This window comes from Microtus oregoni, unplaced genomic scaffold (assembly GCF_018167655.1).
Source record: "Microtus oregoni isolate MIOR12 unplaced genomic scaffold, Mior012 000110F_ref0000174, whole genome shotgun sequence".
In the NCBI taxonomy this organism is placed as follows: domain Eukaryota; kingdom Metazoa; phylum Chordata; class Mammalia; order Rodentia; family Cricetidae; genus Microtus; species Microtus oregoni.
This window is the reverse complement of record NW_024544728.1, coordinates 3,308,958-3,335,298: the sequence shown is the minus strand read 5'-3', so window position 1 is coordinate 3,335,298 and position 26,341 is coordinate 3,308,958. Positions and strand designations below refer to the sequence as shown.

Sequence of the window (26,341 nt, the reverse complement as noted above, 5' to 3'; positions counted from 1 at the left end):
GAGAGATGGCTCAGAGGTTAAGAGCACTCACTGGCTGTTCTTCCAGAGGTCCTGAGTTCAATTCCCAGCAACCACGTGGTGGCTCACAAACATCTGTAATGAGATCTGGTGTTCCCTTCTGTCATACAGGCAAACACTCTTCTTCCTCTCTAATCCGTTTTCCACGCCCCCAATTTCCGGAGATTGCATGTACTTAACTAACTAACTGTAATAAAAAATGGTAACTAATGACACAAATTCACCAAACCCATCTTTTGCTAAATGTAACTAGGTTGAGAATATTTAATTTGAAAATTTGAAAAATGGGTATCTTGATTTAGACAGGTTTGGGGATCACTAGAGATTAGCCACTGTTGGTATATAAAACAATCAGGGCAAATCGAAGTTTTCTGGGGCCTCTTCAGAGCAGCCGCAGACTGTGAGGTCAAATTGAAGCATCGTCACTCAAACTTGATGCCTTGAGCCAGGGGAAGGTCTGTGCTGTAGTTGATGGTACTGGGAGGAAGAGAACTAAGTGAATGGCGGTGCATACACAGTGTAGAATACGTTCATAACATAAAAACATAGGCTCGTCTATATTAGCAACTTTCAAGTTGGTAAGAAAAAAAAAAATTGGTATACAAAACAATGTCAGTGTGACTCCTTAGAAAAGAACAAGGGAAACCCAGGCGTCTGGGAGATGCACAGCCTCTGCTACCCCCAGCTTCCTGTGATCATCGTGTAAGCACACAGGCGATTTAACTTTCTCAGGAACTCGCATTGCATTATCAGGGGGAATTTAAATAGTCCCATACTGGTAAGAATGTAGTCATTTTTAAAGGTTTTCATTTGTTTGCTTCTTTTTCCTTTCCCCAAACTAGTCACAAGACACTTGGGTTTTCTAGAGGAAAGGCATCCTGGGTCTATGGGCTCTGAAAAGTCAGAACGCTGTGTTTGCCTGCGCAGCTGTGAGCGCACAGGAAAAGGAAAAAGAGAAGCCAGCCTACAGCACAGCAGGAGGCAGAGCTTGGGCTGTTCTGAGGGAACCAGGCTGAGGTCTCAGGAGCCCCGCCCAGCACTCGTCCCACTGAGCACAGCATGGCAATGACTGGGTCTCCTAGGCATTCGAGCCAGTCCCACCCAAGTAGGCCAGAGAGCACAATAAAGAGAAAACAAGTCCCAGGCAGCCTCTCCAGAAGCCGCCATGCATGTCCAGGCAAATGCCCTAAAGTCTTGTTCATACTTCTAAGCTGGTACCCCCACTCCAAAGCTTACAGGCCAGACCCCCACGCTCCTCTCTACTTCACTATACAAGAAAACTCCATCACGGGAGAAATGGAAAGGATGGCTCCTTCCACCTCCTCACGCTGAGTGACCCGGTGTTCTCATCCTCCCTATTCCACCTCTGGGGCAGAATCCAACAAGGAAACCTCATAGTCAGTTGTTATGCTAGACAAAGAGGCCGGAAGGGACAATGGAAGGCGAGCGTCCTTTACTGTAAATATGCGGGAGTCACTTTTTTAGACCTTCTTCTGATTTGGGAACATCTGCATAAACAGGAGACTCCTTGGGGATGGGACTCAAGGCAGCCTGAAGTCCATTCCTGCTTCGTGTAGCTCTCTCTGTACACACTGCCTCGAGGCAACTTGACATTCCTGGGATCCCTCCATTATGACTGCCACCCATCCAAGGGCCAGCTGGAGAAGCTGTCCACATGTTATGTCACACCAGTGCAGAAGTTTTCAGATTTGGGAGCATCTGGAATTAGTGGTGCTTTACCCATAGTAGAGCATGCGTGCTCAAAAAGAAGGCAGCTACAGACCCGGGAAAAATAAAACCAAGTGGAACGGAGCAAAGACAGAACTGGAAGAGAGACAAGCAGCAGCCCATTCCCGAAGGCTCGGAGACCAACCCTCCTGCCCAGAGCCCTTCCTTACCATGTGGACCTTCGCATGTACTGCTTCCAGGCATCGCTGCCAGACTCCCTGCCGCCGCCAGTGTGCTTCTCTCCTCCTAGAGAAACGCAAAATCATCGCACACCTTTTCCGTGGCCCTCAGAGGACACCTGAGCTAGCAGAACAAGACAAGGGAGTACACACCTCTAATCCCAACCCTAGAGACTGAGGCAGAAAGATTTTGAGTTCAGCCTGGGGTATATAAGGTATAAAAAGTGTGTGTATGTGTGTCCCCAAAACAAAAGAGAAGGAAGAGGTGGTGGCAGTGGCAGCTGGAGATCGCTCAGTGGTTAAGAGCACTGTCTACACTCTTGTATGGGACCCAGGTTCAGTTCTCAGCACCCACGTGGCAGCTCACAACCACCTCTAACTCCAGTTTCAGGGGACCTGGCACCCTCTTTTTGGGCCCTGCAGGCACCAGGCATTTAAGTGGTGCTCACATACCCATGAAGACAAACACTGATACATATAAATAAATCTTAAATGTTTTTTAAACTTAAAAAAAAAAAAGGAAGAAGGAAAGCAACAGAGACCCGAGCTAAACAATATGCAGAGAGGCTCTGGAGCACTCAGCTTTAAAAGGGGGTGCCATCAGGCCCCTCCCTCAAGGCTCAGGAATGTGTGTGGAAGAGGAAGCTGCAGGAACCAGAGCTGATGGTGGTCCCAGCAAAGTCTCCCCCGAACACAACCAAACGGATGCACATATGAACACAGAGACTGTGGGAGCACACACAAAACCTTCACAGGTTCAAGTCAGATGTGGTCCCAGCACCAACAGGGAGAAATGAAGACTGGGCCCCAGCCCTAACTAAGCGACTGTTGGCAAGCGATACTCCAATGGCGAAGGGAAATCGGTTTCCTTCAGTGGCATGTCAAAGTGCTTATCAGCCACACTCCACATCAGGCTCCATGCTCAGGAGTAGTCAGCCAAAACAAAGTGAACTCCATGGGGTGTTTTTGGTTTTCTTTTTTTTTTTTTTGAACTTTTATTTAGTTTTGACATTTCTCTTTTTGTTTCATTGGTCTTTGGCCTGTTTGATTTTCATGTGTTTATGTTGAGAGAGAGAGACAGAGAGAAAGAGAGAGAGAGAGAGAGAGAGAGAGAGAGAAAGAGAGAGAGAGAGAGAGAAAGAGAGAGAGAGAGGGAGGGAGAGAATATGTAAAGTTGGGTATGGAGGAAGGAGGTTCTGGGAGGCCACTTATTTTTACTATACTTTGGATTTTTGCTTTGGGTTTTTTGTTATTGTCTTTCTTTTTTCCAACCTGGGCCTTTCTGGCCTGGTACACACTCCAGGTAAGCCTCACTATGGCAATCTTTCTGCCTCAGCCTACAGAGAGCTGGGATTACAAGAATGGGCTACCACACTCAACCATTCTGGCTAACTTGTTTTTAATTTTTGTATACATTTTCTAAGTGTAAAGACCAGAAGACAACCTCCAAGGTCAGTTCTTTCCTTCGAGCATCCAGGGATTGGACTCAAAGAGTCTCAGGCCTGGTGGCAAACCTCCTTACCCACTAAGCCATCTTTGCTGCCCCACTATGAATAATTTTTAACAAGTTAAACTTAACATGTACCCCCTAAAAAAAAAGCTATCAGTAAACATCAGTAACTTATAGGGTCCTCAAAGGGTCCAGAAAAATAAACGACTTAGTATCTCATCTAGTGAAATCTGGGGAGGGAACAGTAAAGTCCTAAGTGAAAGCATGCTGTTGACATGAGCACAGCCATGCAAGGACCCCAACACCTCAGACCCATGGGAATAGCAAGGCCTTCCTTAGGTCCAAGTACGGGTGCACACCAACAGTTGGTCTTTGGCTAAAATCCGTGTGTGCTGAACATTTCAAGCGCAGCTCCCTCATCCCGAGGACTGCAATCTGAGACGTCCCCCGCAGCACTTCCTGTGGACATTAGCTAACCTGCCTCCTCCTCCTGTTCACACTGTAAGTAGTAAAAGCACTGAGTTCCCTGGCTGCTGCTCTGTGTCTCCACCGGACTGCACAGACCACCAGTTCTCAGCTTTTCTGTACAGGTGTCTGTCATTTCTTCATTCCACATCACCCAAGTCAATTTCTAAGTCTACTTTGCATGTGTATTTGCACACGTATTATATTTTAAGTTTCCTGGCTTTGAAGTAGAAAGTTTTAACCTTTCTGGATCTGGGATCTTCTGTCTAGAAAAAAAAAAAATACTGACTTTCAAGGTTCATGTATCTTGAGCTAAGGGCCCTGCTCCAATCTAAGCAGAAGATGAGGACCCTGGTAAGAACTTGGGTTGGAGTGCACGCGCTTTCCGGCATGCCAGATTACAGGTTACTGCAGAATATAAACTGTATTTCCATTTCTTATTTTGTTTTGTTGTTTTCTTGAGACAAGGTTTCTCTGCGTAGCCCTGGCTGACTTAGAACTCACTCTGTAGACTAGACTGGCCTCAAATGCAAGAGATGCACCTGCCGCTGATTCCCAAGTGCTTTGCTGGGATTAAAGGCACGTGTGATAACCACCCAGCTTGGGTTTCCATTTCTGGACAAACTAAAGGCAAACACTACTATTCCTTTGCTGTTCAGTGTGGAAAGGAGGGCAGAGGCTCTTAGCTTAGTGGTAGAGTGTTGGCCTAGCAGGCATATCAGCCTAGGACCAAACCAAAAGTGACTTTTAAAAAGAGAAAACGAGTCTCTACATACCAAAGGCACCACCAATCTCAGCCCCGCTGGTCGGAATATTGACGTTCACAATGCCACAGTCTGAACCTTTGGGTCTGTGGGCGAGGAGAGGGACAGTGAGAACACCAGAAATCAAAACAGAACAAAGCCCAGATAGTGCGGCTCTCACATGGACACAATCCACCCACCAACCACGTCAAACGTTTAAAGACGTTCAAAACAGACTAAGTTATACCCAAGCCATCGGAAGATTCTGCCCAAGTCCTTGGTGAAAATGCTACTCGAGAGTCCTTGCTTCACCTCATTGTTCCACTCGAAGACCTCTCTTTCGTTCTAGAGGACGAGACCAGAAGCTGTGAGCATTACCAGCGCCACTGTGCTTAGGTCAAAGCTCACAGCATAGAACAGAGTTTTAGTGCACAAAAGAAAACCAAGAGGCAACGCTTTGCTAAATCCGTTTTCTTTCATGGCTTAGATCTTTTTTTCTTTTTTTTACCTTGAATTTGAAGACATAGAGAATTGGGGCGAAAGTCTCCTCATGCACGATGGGGGCATCATGGGGCAGGCCGGTGATAATGGTGGGCTCTACGTAATTGCCAGGATGATCCATCACCTTAAGCAGAAAGAAGATAAAAAGAATGGATGGGTTTCCTTTCCCCAGACTTGGGATCGGAGGACGTCATCCTTCCTACATTTATGAGGAGAGAAACAAAACAGCATTTACAGGTAACTGTTTTCTCCAAAGCAGCATCCTGTTTGAGTGAAAGCGCCCTCCTGCTCCTATTTGTCAGAGAGAAAACAGAGAAGGAGTTTGGAGAGGAAAACCATACTGTGTGTTGCAATAACGTTATTTGGTGGGGCAGACGGCTGAAATGCTTGTTTTTGAGTTCATTTTAAAATAGGCAATCTGGACCCATTATGTAATTCATTTAGTAGTAGCATTTACCCCAGTTCACACACTGAGTATGACCAAGACTTGGAGTGATGGCATCTGGACGTGTGACCCTCAGGGAGGCCATCAGTCGTTAATAAATGAAGGCAGCAGAACAGACCTAAACCAATACAGCCAGTGTCCCCTGCCCTTTGGGGTAAGGTCACTTGAGGACTCAACTACAACCCAGGGAAACATCACCAGTACTCAGTACTGGTCTTCAACATCCAGTTTCCAGTGTTTCCAAACCAGTTTCTGATACTCTGTTACGCATGCCCCAGGGAATTCATGTTCACTGCATAAAACTCCAAAAAGACGCATGCGTAGCCAGCCCCCATACAACCTCTCCACTTACTGAACTCTGGCACTCTAAGCTCTGCATCAACCCTGCACTCTAAACTGTTTGCATGCAACTCTACCTGTTCCTGCATGGGTCGACAGAACCATGAACTCAGGTCTCACACAAGGGTGGACCAATTTCTGTAACAACTAGTCCTAGGGACTGACTCGAGGGCAATTATTCTGACAGTTTCTTCTGGGTCTCAGGGCTATTCTGTCATCATGCATTCCTCAAAACCCTTTTTCCCTTGTAATGGGGCGAAGAAGAGCATCCATCTGGGACCCTTCTGGGACCCACCTTTTCTCAGCAATCTGAGTTCAGGGGAAAGAAAGACACAGGCTGTCATTATCCACCCACAACTCTCAATACCTTGCCCCCGAAGGCCACTGTGCCTCCTTGTTTCTTTGCTTCTTCCACGGCTCGAAGAAACATGCTCACTGCCTGTTTGGTATGTAGTGGTCCATAGAGAATATTCGCTGGGGAGAGAAAAGAGATGCTCTTCATTTTGCCCTCAATGGCATGGTGTTTTTATGTTAGTGGCTTTCCAAATTAAGAGGCTAAACCCTCCTCCCTCTATCCTCAGTTAAGAGCAGGAATCAGCAACTTTTGCTGTGAAGGACCAGATGCTTAGCATCTTATGTTTTCTATCAAGTATGTGGTTTCCAACACAACTACTCAACCCCGCCTTTGTAGTCTGAAAGCTGCTATATATAATATGCAAATGAGCAGGGGTAGCTGTGAGGCAGACATATGCAGATAGCAAACTGAATATGCTTGCCAAACCCTACCTTAGAGGAAGGGCTATCAAAGTGATGCCCTAAAAACACAGGAGTGGCATGTTCATAACAGTGTGCTCACTCTTGAAACCACTATAATCTCTGTGACTAGTGTGCAGCTCTACGGGGTAGACTGACCAACTGCCAGAAACGAGAGCATTGAAGGAACCTCAGGGACTTAAACCTCTGCAAGCATGTAGCCGTTGATCATGGGAAGACCTCAGCAAAGTTATTTCTAGCAGAGGAAATAGCAGCAAAGAACCAGGAATGCTTGAAAACACTGGAAAGTTGGATAAACTGGAGCCCAGGCCAAGTGGCTGGGGATCTAGTGGACAATAAGCAAGGTGGAAGGAATCCATATCATAAAAGCCTGGGAATCTGCCACAGAGGGAATCTTGATCTTAGTCTAAGCAGAGTAAGATCATTGGAGTGTCCCTAGCCAAAGGGTGAATTACATTTTTTTCACTTATTTTTATTCCCAATTATGTGTATGCTTGTGTTTGTGTAGGCGAAGGCATGAGTGTAGGTGCCTGCAGAGGCCAGAGGCGTCAGACCCCTGAAGCTGGAGTTAGTAGATGTTTTAAAAACTGGACATGATGGTGCATGTCTTTAATCACAGCATGTAATAGGCAGAGGCAGGTGATCTCTCTGAGTTCAAGGCCAGTCACTAAGGCGACACTAAGAGACAATGTATCAACCCACTCCCCAAACACAAAAAGCAGTTGTGAATCACCTGATATGTATGCTCTGGGTCTCTGCAGTATGTGCTCTTAACCCTGAGCCATCCTCCCGGGCCCAAACCAACCCTTCCCTTGTCTCTTCCCCTGCTTTTTTTAAAATATGGGCTATCACTATGTAGTTCTATCTGCCTAAAACTACTATGCAGACCAGGCTAGCCCCAAACTCACAGAGATTAGCTAGTTCTGCCTCTATCTCTTCCTGAGTAATAGGCTCAAAGGCATGCACCACCATGCCCAGCACTGAATACATCTTAGAAACCACTCTGGTTACTATACAAGAGAGCTGTGGAAGCAGCAGGTCTAGGGACTCGAACACTTTCCCTGCAGATGGTGGTGACTTAGAAAGGATACAGCAGCAAAAAGAAAAAGAACTCAATTATCATCCAACCCCACCCTATCATCATCACCCCATTCAACCATCACCCTATCCAATCACCACCCCACACAACCAGGACCTCAGCTCTTACATATCAAGTATGAGATTCAACCTAGGAAGACAGGTCATCAAATTGCCCTCAGAACTCTCAGAAAAGGGCACCCACCACTACCTCCAACTCAAAAGCTCAGAAGTACAGGTAGCACCAGCTGTCAAAAGGGAGTAACTTTTAAGAAAAGAACCAGCTACTCACGGTCCCAGGGGTTCCCAACACGGATCTGTGAGTAGGCACCTTTCAGTCTTGATACAACTTCCTCATGGATGCTTTCGTGCAAAAACTACGTAAAGAACAAGCATTCAGGGAATAGCAAGATGAATATACACATCCTGAGATAGTAAAAAAGTTCTTCAACAGTACTGATTAGTAACTACTAAAATACTATCATCTCTGAAAAGAAACCGAACCCATGCTTTTAATATATATTTTCTAGTTTTAATATTAACTATGAAAATAAACCACCTCTTCTAGATGGATGTTGAAGTAAAACCATAAACCAAAGCTAGGGATGCAGGTTAGCCGGTCATGCTGATGTTAGCATTCAGGAAACCCTGGTTTTTTTCCCCAGCACCACACATCAGATATGGTATATCGCATGCCTATGAGCCCAGTATTAGAAAGATAGAAGCAGGAAGATTAGAAGTCCCAGGCTATCCTCAGCTACACAATAGCTTGAGGCCAGCCTGGGATACATGAGAGTCTGTCTCAAGCAAAAAAAGCACCCAAAAATGCAATCAAAGAAAACACCATAAACCATGTCTGTATCAAGTTTCTAAGAGCCTGGCCTGCTAAGCTACAAACATCTACCTGTAGCTCCAGTCTTAGGGAATTTGACACACTACTTCTAGCCTCTGAGGGTATCAATCATACATGAGGCGCATAGATATACACACAGACAAAATATCCACACACATGAAAATAAATCATGTTTTTAAAGATCATATTGTCACTTATTCTTCAACTTGGTCTGGTTTAGAAATCAGTCTTATATAAAACATTTGCTCATAATTGGGAGTGAGGGAAAATTACACAGAACCAGTTCCTCTATGACTCTGTGGCAGCTTTTAAATGTAAATGTAGCCAAATTGTATACCTAAAACTTATTTCGCTGTAGTCTTTCACTATAGGAGAGCCACAAACAAATAAATCGAGGATTTATTTCTAAATTGAAATCCAACTCAATCTAGTATATAAATTCAACTACCCACATCCCCCACACTGAACACACTGAAGCTAGACAATACCTCCTCATACCGACGTGTGTGTGTGTGTGTGTGTGTGTGTGTGTGTGTGTGTTTAAAATACTACCCAAGTTAAACGCAAACTCCTGGACTCAGAGGACTCTCACCTCACCCTCACCCTCCCAAGTCCTGGAATTACAGGTGCATGCCACCACCTCAGTTCAAACCAAATACTAAGAAAAGAATGGACGTGACAGTCATTTGCTTTTCAATAAGCCATATCACACTGAGTGAAATCTGAGACTCGAGGCCAACACTTACAATATCTGAAATGTTTAGGAAAAAGCAAAGCAACTGTTTAGTTAACAGTTTTAGAACTTGACTCGTCTGATCTCCTAGAAGACACTGGACTTAGTCCATGTTAGCCATGGACTCTGACTCAAAATTGGCATCACCTCTGCGTCCAGCTTCCGTCACCTGAGCCCACTGCAGCTTAGGGTGGTTTAGCATCTGCCACCATCACAGGAGTAGAGGAGGAGCACACATCAGCCACTCACGTTTAGGGAATATATTTTTCTAGTAACTCTTCTATGACGCCCAGTCAACAGAGTTCATTAAACGGGGGTGCTCAAAAAGCAGGACAGGGGGCTTAGCAGTTAAAGAAGTCTTGCTGTTCTTCCAGAAGATCCATGTTTGGTTCCTGATGTGGGAGTGTCATATCAATCTGCTGATTTCATTGGCTAAGTAATAAACAAACTGCTTGGCTGGCCCTCATAGGTTAAAACATAGGTGAGAGGAGTAAACAGAACAGAATGCTGGGAGGAAGAGGAAGTGAGCTCAGACTCGACAGCTCTCCTCTCGGGAGCAGATGCCTCAGAGAGACGCCATGCCCCGCTCCCGGGCAGACACACGCCATGAAGCTCCGACCCAGGATGGACATAGGCTACAATCTTCCCGGTAAGACCGATGCTCACAGATTATTAGAGATGGGTTGATCGGTATATCAGAATTAGCCAGTAAGGGCTAGAGCTAAAGGGCCAAGCAGTGTTTAAAAGAATACAGTTTCCGTGTAATTATTTTGGGTAAAGCTAGCCGTGCGGGCCGGGGTGCTGGGGACGCAGCCCCGCCGCTCCTATTACAACAGGTTCCCAGGATCCTCACTGAGCAGTTCACAACCACCTGGATTCCGGCTCTAGGAGATCTGACACCTGCTTTGGGCCCTCTGAGCGCGCCTGCACACAACACACACAGACACATACACACATTCGTAGGAAGAAGAAGGACAATCTCAAGCATGTTTGTGGACACACTCACCAGTCTCCTCACAGAGGTACACCTCTGGCCAGCTGTTCCCACGGCGGCAAACAGAGCTGATGGAAGAACCAGGCAAAGGTCTGCATCCTCAAAAGCTTAAAGAAACAAAAGTGTGCGCCATCAGTGTGCAGTAGGCAGACAGAGAGAACATTTGCTAAGCAGTATAAAGCAATGCCTTTAGAAAATACAGTAACATCAAAATAATCATTGCAGAACAGATGGTTCATGGTACAGAGTCACATGTCCAAGGGGGAAGGTGTGTTTTTCTTCTAGGGGAGGGTATATAATGACAGAGCAATGGAAACTACAACCTTTACCCAATACACAGGTAAACTGAGTCTCGGTTGGATCATGTCACCTTTCACCTCTGTTTTAGAGACCCCTCACTACTGCTCCATGAAAATCCAATGAGCTTTGCCACCATCAGGCTGCTTGCTTGTCCTAGTCCATCCCTACTGCCACAAAGCTTCCTGTTCCTACATGAGATAGCCTGTCGCTGCTGCAGGAGATGATCAAAATCTGTTCCAGCTTTCCCTGAAGACATCCAGGTAACGTCCTATCACTACCGTCTCCTCCATTCCTCTTCCTCTCCCCGAAGATGAGGAAAAGTCATCTTTACAAGGTTAACCTGTAGGAGGCTAATTTATGACTTACAATCCCTGCTTCCTTGTGCCTTCCGGAATCTTACCGCCACCGTCCCCTCCTATGCTGTAACCTGTCCAACCTAAGCATCCTCGGATCAGGAAGATATAAAGAGGCATTTCACACACACAACCTAGACTTCCTATCCATTTCACAACTCTGTAATCCACTATTTAATTGTTCTCCCAGTTCTGGGGGGCCAAATCCAGGGTCTTGTAAATGTGAGGTTTTGTACTAGCTGTGTTCTTGACATCAGATCTCAGAGCACAGAGCACAGTGCTTCAGTCCTTCCCTCCATCCATTCAGACTGGGGCATCATTAGCCTACATTACAGATGAGCAAACTGTTGCTTTAAACGCTGCACAGGGTGCACAGGGGAATAACTCAGTAGAGTAAGAGCATGTACTGCTCTTCAAGAGGACCCCAGTGGTTCTTAACACCTATGTCAGGCAGTTCACAAGCCCCTATAACTCCAGCTCCAGGGGAGCTGATGGCTCTTTTGGTTCCTCAGGTACCTGCACTCACTTGCACAAATACACACACACACACACACACACACACACACACACACTTAAAAGTAAAAAAAAAAAATCTTAAAAAAAAAATTGTTCCTTCCTAACATGAAAGCCCCCAATACTCCGCTAAAGGTCAACTTTGTGTGTGTGAAACCTAAAGCAATCGGCAAGTCACTTAGGAAATAAGTGATTATTCTAGAAGAGCACATAGCCAGTTTCTAGAGAACAAGATAAGGAAAAGCATGAAGAAGTAATGCCACGTTAGAGACAACAGAAGTCTCATGCCCACATTCAGGACCCCAGGTAACATTTTTCCCAACATTATCCTGTTTCTTAAGCACCGTCTTCCTTTAAGCCAAGCTCATGTCTTGACTCCTAAGGAAAATTCCTAAAGATGGGCACAGAGTCCCAAGCACACAGGGCTTGGGAAAGGATGCGTTTCTATGCAAGTCCCACACATTCAAGATGACTGCACAGAAAGCAAAGAGGCAAGAGCAGCCTTACCAATAATGGCATTGTTTCCTCCAAGCTCTAACAAGCTTTTCCCTTTAAAAGAAAACAGACACAATTATTTCCTGTTCCAGTACTCAGTGCACACTGGCTCACATTAGAGCCATTCTAGTTATTTTTTCATTTACTTTCTGATTATTCAAGCAGCTTAACAATGATATTAATGACAATCACAACATTGTACAACAGTTACATACAAGAATGTGCTCTTGAGAAATACACGGAAAATGGATATTAAGTGTACACACTGTGTGCGTGTGAGCCCATGCATGTGCGTGTTTCTAGGGAGAGTAAATGACAAAGCGTTATGCACATAGCTGTTGCTGCTGTCCGCGCTGGTCAGGGAAGCTTCCCTGAGCAGTGACTGCACTGAACTCATAACTGGTCAAAGTACTGAGAATCAGCTGAACGCCCACCATGAATGGGATGGGACATCGCTATCACGCCCTCCAAAGTAGTAGGGGCCGGTGCCTTCCAGGCAGGATGTGGCTATGGCAAATTAGCACAAAGGAGCTGTGTGATTACCCATATAAGATGGGGCCTGTCAACACTTGTCATGGAAAAGTGGACTCGTGGGGTCCCACTGCTGCCTGGGGACTTATATACAGTTAATGGTTGGTGGAGCAGGGAGAGATCAATTCTTCAGCGGTGTAGCAACCGGTAAGGCACCTGTGAGCCTATAAACAAACCCTCACCCCCGATCCTTTAAGCAATGAAATTCATTAGGGGCTGACAAGATGGCTCAGCAAATAAAGCCTGCAGCCTGAGTTCAATCCCCAAGACCTACATGAATGGCATGAATCGACTCCTGCAAATTGACCTCTTACCTCCACATGTGAGTGTCTGTGTGTGTATGTGTGTGTGTGTGTGTGTGTGTGTGTGTCTGTCTGTGCATGCATTTTTAGTTAAGTTTGAGGTTTAGAATAAGACAAGGAAAAATTTCATACTAATTCAAGTGGCTATCTACTTGTCTGAGCACTACCTGTCAAAAGAGACTGTTCCTACCCATTGAAATTGTCTGGCAATTGTGTCAAGAAGAGGTTAAGACACCCATGAGCAATAAATGTACGGGCTCTTGGTTCTATCCCATTGCTCTATGACTTCTAGTTGTACAATCAGGAAGTATGAGCTCTCCATCACTAATATTTTTCAAAATTGCTTCAGATATCCAGCATTCTTCACATTGCCATAGGAATTTTGGCATCAATTTGTCGCTTGACACAAAACAGACAGCTGATGTTGATATTAACTACACTGAGCCCAGAGATCACTTGAAAAGAACTGCTATCTTAATAAGCCTAAACACCAGGAAAAGTGAAAATGGGATGGCTTTATTTAGGTCTTAATGTCTTTCATTAGCTACTCTCACAAAGACTAACACTACTTTAGATTTATGTGTGTTTTATTTTTTTATGTCACCATAGTGGAATTGTCTTCTGAATTTCACTTTTAAGTCACTCATAGTTGCTACACTGAAAAATAATTTTTTAAACAACCTTATTGACCTTATTCTTTATTTTGTTGAGCCTTTTGTTTGGTTTGCTGTTTTTCAGTTTCTTGGGTTTTTGGAAAGCAGGGCCACAATATAGTACTGGCTGGCCTAGAACTCACTATAAAGACGGGGCTGGCCTTGAATTCACAGAGGTCCACCTGCCTCTGCCTCCCAAGTGCTGGGATTAAAGGCGTGCACCACCAGGTCCAGCAATGACCTGCAGATATCATATACTGATTCAAACCCTCATCACAAAGCCCACACTCACCAAACCTCTCCTGCACCGTGAGGGCCACCTGCTTCCCAACCTGAGTGCTCCCGGTGAAGGACAGCAGGTTCACACGTGAATCCTTGGCCATTGCTGTGCTGCAAGGGAACACAGAGAGTCACCCAGGCAAAAAAAAAACACCTAGAAATGATGGCACCCAGCAGTACCAGCAAGAAGCATGACATGAGCCCTTGGCAAGACAGTCAAGGTTACAAGGAAGTCTATCCCAAGGCATGAGGTAAGAAAACAAACTGTTCACAAGTAGCAGCACGGGGAAAGCAAGCCGACCTGCTCTGTGAGCTATGACAGCCCTTAAAGGAACCTCCTTAGATCATGAAGAGAGTTCTTCCTGTACTGAGAGGGAGCAGAGACAACGTGTTCCTGTGCCTTCTTAATGAGCACCAGGCGCTTTCAGGCTCCTGATCTGCAATACGACCCCTTTAAGAATAGCCAGACCTGGGGCTGGGGTGCTGGCTCAGCAGTTAAAAAAGACCAGTTACTCTTCCAGAGGACCCAGGTTCAATTTCCAGAACCCACATGGTAGCTCACCACCATCCATACATAACTCTAGTTCTGGAAGACCCAACTCTCTTCTGGCTTCTACAGGCACCAGCCACCCATGTGGTACTCATGCAGGCTTTATTTAAAAGAAAAGGACTGGATCTATAACACAAGCCTGTAATCCCAGCGACTTGGGAGCCTGAGGTAGGAAGAGCACATGCTGAAGGCTTGCCTGTGCTAGAGTGAGTTCAAAGCCATCCTGAGCTACTTAGTAAGGGACTGCCTTGAAGTCAAATTACTCACAATTAACTCCAGGACCCAGATAACACACATTTCTCTTGGGGCTGGGGGTGTAGCTTGCGTCCTAGCACTCAGAAGGCAACCACACAAAACTGGATGCGGCGGTCTATACCTATAATCCCGGAAGTTGAGGTGAAGTCAAGAGGATCAAAGCTCAAGTCATGTCCGCTACCCTGAGTTCTCCAAAATCAGTACCTCCTTTGAACACCCTTTTCTCTCCCAACTAAAATTTCCCCCCAAAATATACAATTTTTAAACAATTAAAAACTGCTCTGGGATTTCCAGTTGGTTCTCAGGAACACAGCTACAATACTACCGACTGAAACGTCACCGTTCAGTTGTCTGTGCTTCCGTTCAACGTGAGCAACGCAGGGTAGCCCTGCTCCGGCCTGCACACTGGACAGACTGAGCAAATTACTCAGGTACAACTCGCCAGGTTCAGCCCACAGGCGTGAGCGCCTGCATGCCAGGTGGCTGTGCTTAGCCAGATCCTACGTATGCTGCTGAGCGATGCCAAGGCCAACAGAAGGACAGGATATCCAGACTGCAAGAACAGAGTAGGCCAAAGAATACAAAACTCATGTTCCGGTGACATTTAAAAACACTTCAGTGGCTACTATGGGGGTAGGGAGGTAGGAGATAGGTTTTCTATCCTTCTCATCCATATGAACAAAGAAGTAAGAACCTAACATCTAGAGCAGCACGGTGATAGCCTTGACTCGTAGGAAACCTCCCTCCCTGGTCAAAGGGGAAGCTGGTTTTAAAAAAAAAATAGTGAACCCAGCTTTCCTGATGATTCAGAACAGTATTAGTCAACTCCAGATTCAAGAGGCTGTGTGTGACCTTATGCTAAGCAAAAGACTCATAAAGATAGTGTTTAAAAAAAAAAGAGCTGATATTATATGATTCCATTTATACAAAATGGCACCAAAAGAAAAATTCAAGACAAAAAGTACATCAGTGACTGTCAGAAACTTGGGGAAGGCAGTGGGAAGTGAATGTGGACAATACCCTGGAATAAGATAGCAATAGTTGCACAACAATGAATGTTCTCCAAGCCACTCAGCAGGGGCTGAGGGTACAACTCAGTGGGACACACAGAGTACACACACAGAGTTCCTGGGCTCCCACCCCAAGACCAACACAAAACTAACAAAAACCCACCATACGATACAGTTTCAAAGAGATGGCTTTACAGCATATGAATCTTGTGGCAGTTAAAAAACAACAACAACAACAAAAAAAAACCCAGTCCTTTTTTTTCTAGATAGGGTCTCAAACTTGTTGTGTAGCTGAGGATGACTTTGAACTCTTGATCTTCCTGCCTCCACCTCCAGAATTCTGAGATTACAGGCATGTGCCACCATACCTGGCATACTAAATGCTAGGAACTGAACCCTGAGTTTCCTGAATGCTAGACTAACACTCTACCCTCCCTCCCACCTCCGTATCTTCCTGGGCTATATATCCCCTGTCTCCTATTACAATCAGCTAAGGAAATGCCACTAGGCTAATTCCTCAGGCATGGAGAGCAATGTCACAGCTTTGTTTTATAGTTCTCTGGATAACTCATGTATCAGGAAATTATTATCTGTCAAAAATAAAAGTGCTAACAATCAGTAGGTCAAGAACTAAAACACAAGTATTTCTCAGGAAGGTTATTCACTAAAGAGCATAGCAGGTCTACAGGATTAACACACAGCAGGTCTACAGGATTAACACACAGCAGGTCTACAGGATTAACACACAGCAGGTTTACAGGATTAACACACAGCAGGTCTACAGGATTAACACACAGCAGGTCTACAGGATTAACACACAGCAGGTCTACAGGATTAACACACAGCAGGTCTACAGGATTAACACACAGCAGGTCTACAGGATTAACACACAGCAGGTCTACAGGATTAACACACAGCAGGTCTACAGGATTAACACACAGCAGGTCTACAGGATTAACACACAGCAGGTCTACAGTATTAACACACAGCAAGTCTACAGTATTAACACACAGCAGGTCTACAGGATTAACACACAGCAGGTCTACAGTATTAACCACACAGCAAGTCTACAGTATTAACACACAGCAGGTCTACAGGATTAACACACAGCAGGTCTACAGGATTAACACACAGCAGGTCTACAGGATTAAGACACAGCAGGTCTACAGTATTAACCACACAGCAAGTCTACAGTATTAACACACAGCAGGTCTACAGTATTAACACACAGCAGGTCTACAGTATTAACCACACAGCAAGTCTACAGTATTAACACACAGCAGGTCTACAGTATTAACACACAGCAGGTCTACAGTATTAACCACACAGCAGGTCTACAGTATTAACACACAGCAGGTCTACAGTATTAACACACAGCAAGTCTACAGTATTAACACACAGCAGGTCTACAGTATTAACACACAGCAGGTCTACAGGATTAACACACAGCAGGTCTACAGGATTAACACACAGCAGGTCTACAGGATTAACACACAGCAGGTCTACAGGATTAACACACAGCAGGTCTACAGGATTAACACACAGCAGGTCTACAGGATTAACACACAGCAGGTCTACAGGATTAACACACAGCAGGTCTACAGGATTAACACACAGCAGGTCTACAGGATTAACACACAGCAGGTCTACAGTATTAACACACAGCAAGTCTACAGTATTAACACACAGCAGGTCTACAGGATTAACACACAGCAGGTCTACAGTATTAACCACACAGCAGGTCTACAGTATTAACACACAGCAGGTCTACAGGATTAACACACAGCAGGTCTACAGTATTAACACACAGCAGGTCTACAGTATTAACACACAGCAGGTCTACAGGATTAAGACACAGCAGGTCTACAGTATTAACCACACAGCAAGTCTACAGTATTAACACACAGCAGGTCTACAGTATTAACACACAGCAGGTCTACAGTATTAACCACACAGCAAGTCTACAGTATTAACACACAGCAGGTCTACAGTATTAACACACAGCAGGTCTACAGTATTAACACACAGCAGGTCTACAGTATTAACACACAGCAGGTCTACAGGAATAACACACAGCAGGTCTACAGTATTAACACACAGCAGGTCTACAGTATTAACACACAGCAGGTCTACAGTATTAACACACAGCAGGTCTACAGTATTAACACACAGCAGGTCTACAGTATTAACACACAGCAGGTCTACAGTATTAACACACAGCAGGTCTACAGTATTAACCACACAGCAAGTCTACAGTATTAACCACACAGCAGGTCTACAGTATTAACACACAGCAGGTCTACAGTATTAACCACACAGCAGCTCTACAGTATTAACACACAGCAGGTCTACAGTATTAACACACAGCAGGTCTACAGTATTAACCACACAGCAGGTCTACAGGATTGACCACACAGCAAGTCTACAGTATTAACACACAGCAGGTCTACAGTATTAACACACAGCAGGTCTACAGTATTAACACACAGCAGGTCTACAGTATTAACCACACAGCAGGTCTACAGGATTAACACACAGCAGGTCTACAGTATTAACGCCCACAGAAGGTTCCTCGCCTCTTTAGCCACACTGGGTTTGGTTATTATGGTGGAAGACTCCCAGCAATCAACCCAGGGTCCTTCAACAGAAGGATGCTCTTCAACCATTCACCTACCCAATATCTGCTCCACCACAAGTCAGGGAACAAATGGCACCAGGGAGCTGGTTGTCCTCCAAAACCTTGGCAATGATCCTAGGAAGGAAACGACAGAGACTGCTCAGCCAACCATTTCACTTGGAACATTTTTATAAACGAGAGAAATCCCTCTCACGTAACCTCCCTTCCCAACTTTCCCTCTGACTCTTCAAACACTCGACCTGGGGTTTCCTCACAGATTATAGATAAGGTTTGCAAACACAGTGGAAGTTTGGGTTTAAAACAGAGTGCTAAAGGAAAACATATACAGAATATGAATAGGAAATGGAAAGCAATGAGTGGTTAAAACATATTTTCATCAAATATGCCCAACTACGAAGACACATCTGAGTCAATATGGCAGACTGGAGGCTGGAGTGTTGTCAGCGTGGAAGTACAGGGATGAAGCCTTCCTTTTCTTCTTTTGTCCCTAATCACCAGGTCGGCCTGATCTACAGAGTAAGTTATAGGACACAAGGGTTGTTAAAGACAGAGCAAAGAAAAATCCTATCTTGAAAAAACAAAACAAAACAAAAAACCAAAGCAAAACAAACAAACAAAAAGCAGTGCTCATCAATCATCTTTGCAAAATTCTGTCATGCCCAGGAAAAAGAAAGCTACACATACTTACTTTGTGACGGCTATGCTAACAAGAGAAGTTGTTGGCGCTCCTTTCCTAGAGACATTTTTAAAGAGAGAGCGAGAGAAAGAAAATTAACTTGAGGAGAGGCAAATAAATACCTTTCATTACAAAGAAAAACAAAGTTATGGAGAAAAGGTTCTGTCCAATTAGACAACAAATAACTCTAGTAACTGAAGTGGAAACCTATCCTTTAGGTGGCGTCTCTGGGCACAATGGATAAGGAAACTTATCCATTCACGAACATCAACCTGCACCAAGCAATGCTGAGCCCACCTGCTGCAGGACCGTCGGAGCTGCTAGCTAGCTACACAACCCTGTAAGGTTCTTACTTAGGACTGTCAATTTGAGTGGACTAAGGAAGCATTGCCTGGGCAGTGCTGAAATACCCAGCATGGAAACCACACACGCTTAGAAACGTGCTTCCAGAGGTCACCAACTGAAGGGGGAAGAGCCACCCCAAGCATGGGGAGCAGCGTCCCATAGCTGGGCTCCAGGACAGAATAAAAGGGAGAAAGCCAGGGCTGGAGAGATGGCTCAGAGGTTAAGAGCACTGGCTGCACTTCCAGAAGTCCTGAGTTCAATTCCCAGCAACCACATAGTGGCTCATAACCATCTGTACTGAGATCTGGCGCCCTCCTCTGGCATGCGGGCATACATTGAGACAGAATGTTGTATACATAATAAAAACAAAACAAAACAAACAAACAAAAAACCAAAAAAATATATGTAAGCATAAAAAAAGGAAGAAACTTAAAAAAAAAAAAAGGAGAAAGCCAGATGAATGCTAGGCTTCTCCTTTCTCTGCTTCCTGACTGCACGGATGTGAGCAAGCTGATACCATGCCACCTCTGTGTGACAGACTGTACCCCGCTCTCCACCTGTGATCCAAAAGAACCCTTCCCCTGTAAGTTGCCTCTTATCAAGCAGTTGGTCTCAGCAAGGAGAAATCTCAAAACAGAAACCATTGGTTCCCTCAGCAAGATGGTGCCAAATCGTTACGCCTTCAAACTACACTTTGTTTTATAGAGAGATTGAGAATATTCTATTGAAGGCATATTTAACACTAATAAAATTGGCTGGGCACACTGCTGCATGCCTTTAGTCTCTGCACTCGGGAGGCTGAGGCAGTAAGACTGCCTGGGTAACATAGTGAGATCTTATCTCAAAAAAAAAAAATCAATTTAGAAAAATCCTGGACAAGGTAGCTTATGCCTGTAATCCCAGCACTTAGAAGACAGAGGAAAGAGTGCAAAGTCTTCCTCCAATAAATAAATAAATAAATAAATCATCTGAACTGGAAGCTGAGCCATTAACATATGGAGCCTAACTCCAGGTGTATTTCGTATCAGAACGTATCAGGTACGAATCCTGCGCTGAGAGGGAGAACAGCAGGGAGGGAAGAGGACACTACTATATCCAAACACGTCACTGATGGTAAAATACAAATTGAAAATGAAGACAATCAGCACGTGTGACTTCATGTATTAGTTGAGAACGTTTGGGAAACACTTTTAACACATCTAAAACCCTTTGAGCAGAGCAGAGCGATCACAACTGCTATAAATTCATCCTCTTCTTTCCATGAGACAGGAGAACGAGCCCAGCTTACCAAACGCAGACGTTTCCTGTGATCAGCGCAATGGCGTTGTTCCAGCCAAACACGGCCACGGGGAAATTGAAGGCAGTGATGATCCCCACCAGGCCTAACGGGTTCCACTGCTCGATGAGAGCGTGGCCAGGTCCTGAGATGTGTAAATATTCATAAATGTTAATAGAATAAAATCCTAAACCATTCCTCTGCAGGTCAGACGTGCATGTACCAGACCAGAAGATTCCTGCTGCTTCCTTGGATCACCTCACACAGCCAAAGGGTATGAATATATCACTTAATAAAAAACAGAACTGTTTATTACTATACCACGTCAGCGAATTTAATAATGTTCATTATACCTCATACCTCAGGAGCCACAGAGGTAAGGGCATTATGGGTCCCATTTGGAAGTTAGGGACAAGTCAGTGAGGCAGTGGGAAGTTCCCCCAGGAGATGTGAACACAAAGGGTAAGATATAAACAGAGCACAGAACACGTGATTCTCAGATCTGGATCCATGTTCTTTATGTTGTCTCTTGACCTCTCCAACGTGAACAAGGAAGGTCGTGTTATAGGCTCATGCTGGATTACAAAAATGTTATATTCGCTGCAAGGAAATTAAAAGCACAAATAGAAATGTTATATTTTGGCAGAATACGTGGCTCATTTGGTAGACTGCTTGCCTAGCATGTGCAAAGCCCTAGGCTGGATCCCCAGCATAGCATACACTGGGTGTGGTGGCTCTTGCCTGTCATCCCAGAACTCAGGAGGTGGAGGCAGAACGATCAGTTCTAAGTTTTTCTCAGTTACATGGTAAGTTCTAGCCCAGCCCAGAATACATGAGACACCGTATTAAAAAAAAAAAAAAAATCAAAACTCAAATTGCAATTGTCAGTTTTAAAGCTAATCCCACAAAAGTTTATTTTCACCAATAGCTGGTTGGACCAAGAAATGCTGACTGGTTAAAATTACACACTGCTACATGGTAGGAAAGTGGCCCTTCCTGTCATCATTCACACTGGAAGCAGGCTTGGGGACCTCCCAGCATAGCACCTCACACTGAGGCCATCCTGCAGGCCAGCACCCCAACTCCTGCTTGGCAAGGCTAGCCTTCACTCCAGCTCTTCCTTCTTCACCCTACTGCCATCAGTCCCTCGCTTGGAGGCTTCTACAGTCAGCACAGATGCTGCAGCTATTCAGGGTAAAGTCCAAACTCCTCCCAACAGGGATCCTTCCTTGCACTGTGTCCTCCAGCTGTGCCGAAGTAAGGCAGTCCCCACGTCCATGTTCCTCCATCCTTGACTTTCCACAACCCCCTTCCCCACCTGAAGTATTCGACCCCGTAGTTCCATCTCCTTCAAGGCCTTAGGCTAACTTCCCTGAGAGGCCTTTTTAAATAGCATCCCCCAGGCTGGGGTAGAAGTCCACTACGTGCATATGGTGCTATCCTCCACTCGCTCTATTACAGCTACCAATTCCCTGACACCGCCCTCAACTCTAAAACCTAAGGATTTGGTGCGCGGGTCTGTGTGCACACACACGTGGAGGCCAGAGGGCAACAAACTCAGTTCTCTCCTTCCACTCCGGGGGGCCTGGGAATGGAACCGAAGTTGTCAGGCGTCCCGTCAAGCCATCTCTGCGGACATTTTGAAGCTCTGTACCACAACTCCAAACACTTGGTTCAGCGACTCCCGGCTTACTTTCAGAAGGCAAGACGGGTCCCCCGATCATCCTTGACAAGCCAGCCGCGTAATCACAAATGTCCACATACTCCTGAACTTCTCCTATGCCTTCCACTAAGATCTTCCCCATCTCCAAAGACACCTAAAAATATAGAAATCCAAGTAGAATTTCTCCAGTAGAATCTGTATTTAAAATATGAAGCTGAGGACAAATAAAACATTATTTTATGTAAACAAGAAACTAAGGAAAACTGTTTCCTGGTGTTTTTTATCTTTCTACTTCTTTATTTACTTGCTTTTGTCTTATTTTTAATACAATTTGTCTATTTAATTCTTTGGGAATTTCAACCATGCATAATGGATTTATTTCAATGATTTTTAAACCACATACTTTTTTCACTTTTCTCTCTTTTCTCTAAAACAATGGATCTCAAAACTTGTTTTTCTTAGAAATCACAACCTTAGGACACACATACAATGTTGATCCTTTTAAATCTGATTCAGTCTAGTGGGGAAAGGAAGCCCACAGAACTCCAGCAGTTAGGAGTCTGAGGCAGAGGGATGGATCACGTGAGCCAAGGTGAGACAACACAGCAAAAACCTCAGCTTCAAACAAAACAAAATGGACATATGAAAACTATGAGAGCCTGTTCTCTACTCAAGAGATCACGAATAGACTCGAAAGAATTCCTTACCAGCTTTCCCAGCACCCGGATCTTCTCCCGCAAGGCATCGCCAATCTTCCGCACTATTTCTCCTCGCTTTGGGGCAGGAATCTAAGAAAAGAGTGGAATTTTGGTGTCAAAGTAGACGTCTGTGTGTACCACACTGTCAGATGTGCGCCGCAGAAGAACAGACTGCAGCTTCGTCGTTAGAGGCTTTTTGGGTCACGTCGGCACTGTGATACGGCTAAACATCCTTGGAGTGAATCTCTTCTTGGGAGGCACAGATGAAAAGGCAACAAACAATTGTCCACTGCTGATGGTCTAAAGACAATTACTGAAAGCGAAAATGACAAGACTAGATGCAGGGGCAATCTAAGCGCAGACTCTGCTGAATCCTGAAGGATGGAAAGAGTTGGCCTGAGATACAGAAGGAATCATGAAGGATAAAGGGCTGGTGGGAAAGGCCAGGGCCTCTGTAGCTAGAGATGTCACTAAGAGCTTGGGTGTGTCTATCTAGAGTAATACAAGCATGTTTGAGAACAGTTTATGTGCTTTCAGGGTCTGTTTCCCCAGACTGATTTTAAAGCCTTTATTTATTGGCGGTGGTGACGGAAACCTGTTTTCAGCGAAGGCATGGAGGCACACTCCTGTAACACCAGCACTCGGGAAGGCAGCAGTATCAGGGGCTCACGGCCAGCCTTGGCTCTATCAAGTTTGAGGCTACCCTAAGTTACGTTAAACCCCCTCTCTCAAAATAAATATATAAGCAAACAAACAAATAAATGAAGCAGCTTTTATAAATTACTTTTCCTTTGTATTTATACTTTTTTACTTCCTTTAAGGAAAAATATTCCCTTTGGAACTTCTAGGCTTAACTAGAATGAATGAAGCAATATTCTGTTGTGAGGTCAGCAAAGCCAAAAGGAGGACAGAGGGCAGCAGCGAGGCTCCGTGGGAGGGTCCTCGAGGGAGGCTGTGAACCGGACAGCCCGCTCTGATGTTTTCGTTGAGGCCCAGCCATCTCTAAGTCGCTGTCACACGACCGGAGCCCAAGAGGACTATTAGAACAAGCTGTCTCTACACTAAACTTTGAACTCAATTGCTTAACTCACATGCCAACAAACAGATCCCCCACTCATCCAATTCGCTCTCATCCGAGAGTGGCTGGCCTAACTTATCCAGCAACTCCACCTCGACTCAAAAACGCAAAAGCTGCTGAAGGAATGTTGAACGCAATCTGGCAGTGTGGAGCAAGATACTGAAGTAATAAATGAGAACCTAAATTGGAAAAGGCAATAGAGCACAGCATTTCAGAAAGATTACCAAGACAGCAACAGCAGCCACTGTAGCAAGGGGGACAGTCAGCAAAGGAGAGAGACAGGATGGCTCAGCAGCTAAAGACGCTTGCTGCTCAAGTCTGGTGACCTGTGCTCGATCCCCAGAACCCACTAAGATGGCAGGAGGGAACCAACTCCACAAAACTGACCACTGACCTCCATATGCACATTATGGCACACACACATCACCACCACCATCACCATCAGCACCAAATAAAGTCTTTAAAATCAGTCTAGGAAAACAGACCCTGAAACCGCATAAACTGTTCTCAAACATGCTTGTATTACTCTAAATAGACACACATGAGCATAAAATATTTCTCATTAAAAGGAGAGTCTGATTCCAGCATTGGGAGACTGAGACCAGAAGATATTCCCTGGCCTCCATACAATATATCGCAGGGAAAAAAAAAAAAAGAAGAAGACAAAGAAGAAAGAAGGGGAGAAAGGATGCCCTTGGCAACGTGAGTTTGATTTCCAAGGCCCATGTGAAGTCAAAGAGAAGTGATTCCACAAAAATGTCCTCTGACCACCACACGTCCTCCATAATACATGTGCCAACACACACGCATCATGTTCACAGACATACAAAAACAAGCACTTTTTAAAAGTATTCATTAAGTTTTTTGGCATACAAAGTGATCCTGAAATTGTGCACACGTCATGTGCATCGCAGCAGTGGAGTAAACACATGAGAGCTGGGGGAGAAATACCCAACGGCAGCTCTGACAACATCTGTACTGGCAAGGTTGGAGTTAAGACTAATTTGATTTTCATACTGCATCATCCTTAAAACAAAAAGAGAAACCAAAACGCCAGGGAGCTGTTGAGATGACTAAGTGGGTAACGGCACCTGCCACCAAGCCTGAGGACGCAAGTTCAGGCTCCAACACATGGCATCATGGTGTACTGACGCTCGCCATGTGCCAGCTCCACCATGAACACCTGCAAACAATGCCTGATTAAACGATATGACCCTCATGACAACTCCTGAAGACAAACATCCCTCATCTCCCCTCTTCATGAACACACTCTGATGGAGGCAGAGGGCTGCCAGAAAACCCTAGTGACTCCTTCTCTCCCGATTCCCCCTCCACACCGACCTATAGTGGAGGCTCAGTGAGCCCCTCAGAGTTCTCACTTTGGCTCTTTGTTTTTTGGGTTTGTTTTTGTTTGTTTGCTTGTTTTGTTTTGTTTGAGACAGGGTTTCTCTGTGTAACAGTCCTGGCTGTCCTGGAACTCATTTTGTAGACCAGGCTGGCCTCGAACTGACAGAGATCCACTTGCCTCTGCCTCCCGCATGCTGGGATTAAAGGTGTGAGCGACCACCCATTGAGCAGCCGCACTTTGACTTTATTTTTTTTAACCCATGATGGATGGTGAGCAAAGACGAAGGAGGCAGATTCTGCCTCGTGGCCAATAGGAGCTCCTTAGCCCTGAGAAAACAGTGTGCCCGCTCTGGAGCCAGGCATGCTGTGAAGACATGTTGTCCCTGACCAGTCTGGGAGGAGAGGCAGCAGGCGCACAGAACAAAGAGCTCCCCTTCTTTTGCTCAATTACAAGTTTTGGGGGAGAATATTCCTGGCTCCGGTTTACGCCATAAGAGTTTTCATCGATTTTAAAGTTACCCATCCCTATAATCCCAAATGGGAAGAACACTATTTTGTGAATACCAGGGAGGAAATTAACACAGTCCCCAAGATCGCACATTTCAGCCCTGTCTCATGTTTATCTGTCTTTCATAATTACAGCAGGTGACCTGTTCGGCAGTGGGGACCAGGGACGCATCCTTACCTCTGCCCACATTTTCCATGCTTCCTTGGCTTCCTTTATAGTTTCTTCATAGTCTTCCGAACTGGCCTAAGAATTGGGGTGAGAGAAAAGGAATGAAGAAAGAGTGAGAATTCCCAGAAAGAGGCTGTGTCTGCAGATACTGATTAGAACTGCAGAGGGCCTTTAATCCCAGCACTCAGGAGGCAGAGCTCTGTGAGTTCGAGGCCATACTGGTCTACAGAGTGAGTTCTAAGACAGTCAAGCGTACACAGTGAAATCCTGTCTCAAAAAAAAAAAAAAAAAAAAAAAAAAAAAAGAACAGATGCAGAGGGGTTGGAATGCAGCCTAAGTACCTTACCCTGAGCTAGTTTCAGACCCCTGAATTCCTCGCTCACCTCAGTGTTTGTCGGATCATT

General features: G+C 45.1%; 1 protein-coding gene across 1 annotated transcript in view; it reads right to left on the bottom strand.

Annotated features, from left to right (window-relative positions):
• Window positions 1-252: 252 nt before the first annotated feature.
• The window catches only part of LOC121443639 (alpha-aminoadipic semialdehyde dehydrogenase-like), a 28,728-nt gene continuing 2,639 nt past the window's right edge, over window positions 253-26,341 (bottom strand). The window contains exons 3-18 of the mRNA XM_041645464.1: window positions 25,947-26,012; window positions 22,846-22,926; window positions 22,169-22,292; window positions 20,488-20,620; window positions 18,867-18,911; window positions 18,215-18,292; window positions 13,739-13,836; window positions 11,973-12,014; window positions 10,312-10,406; window positions 8,012-8,096; window positions 6,236-6,342; window positions 5,092-5,208; window positions 4,831-4,928; window positions 4,617-4,690; window positions 1,917-1,992; window positions 253-495 (exon numbers count right to left, since the gene is read on the bottom strand). Coding sequence (XP_041501398.1) covers window positions 441-495; window positions 1,917-1,992; window positions 4,617-4,690; window positions 4,831-4,928; window positions 5,092-5,208; window positions 6,236-6,342; window positions 8,012-8,096; window positions 10,312-10,406; window positions 11,973-12,014; window positions 13,739-13,836; window positions 18,215-18,292; window positions 18,867-18,911; window positions 20,488-20,620; window positions 22,169-22,292; window positions 22,846-22,926; window positions 25,947-26,012 — 1,374 coding nt within the window. The 3' untranslated portion in view covers window positions 253-440. The remainder of the gene's footprint in view (window positions 496-1,916; window positions 1,993-4,616; window positions 4,691-4,830; window positions 4,929-5,091; window positions 5,209-6,235; window positions 6,343-8,011; window positions 8,097-10,311; window positions 10,407-11,972; window positions 12,015-13,738; window positions 13,837-18,214; window positions 18,293-18,866; window positions 18,912-20,487; window positions 20,621-22,168; window positions 22,293-22,845; window positions 22,927-25,946; window positions 26,013-26,341) is intronic.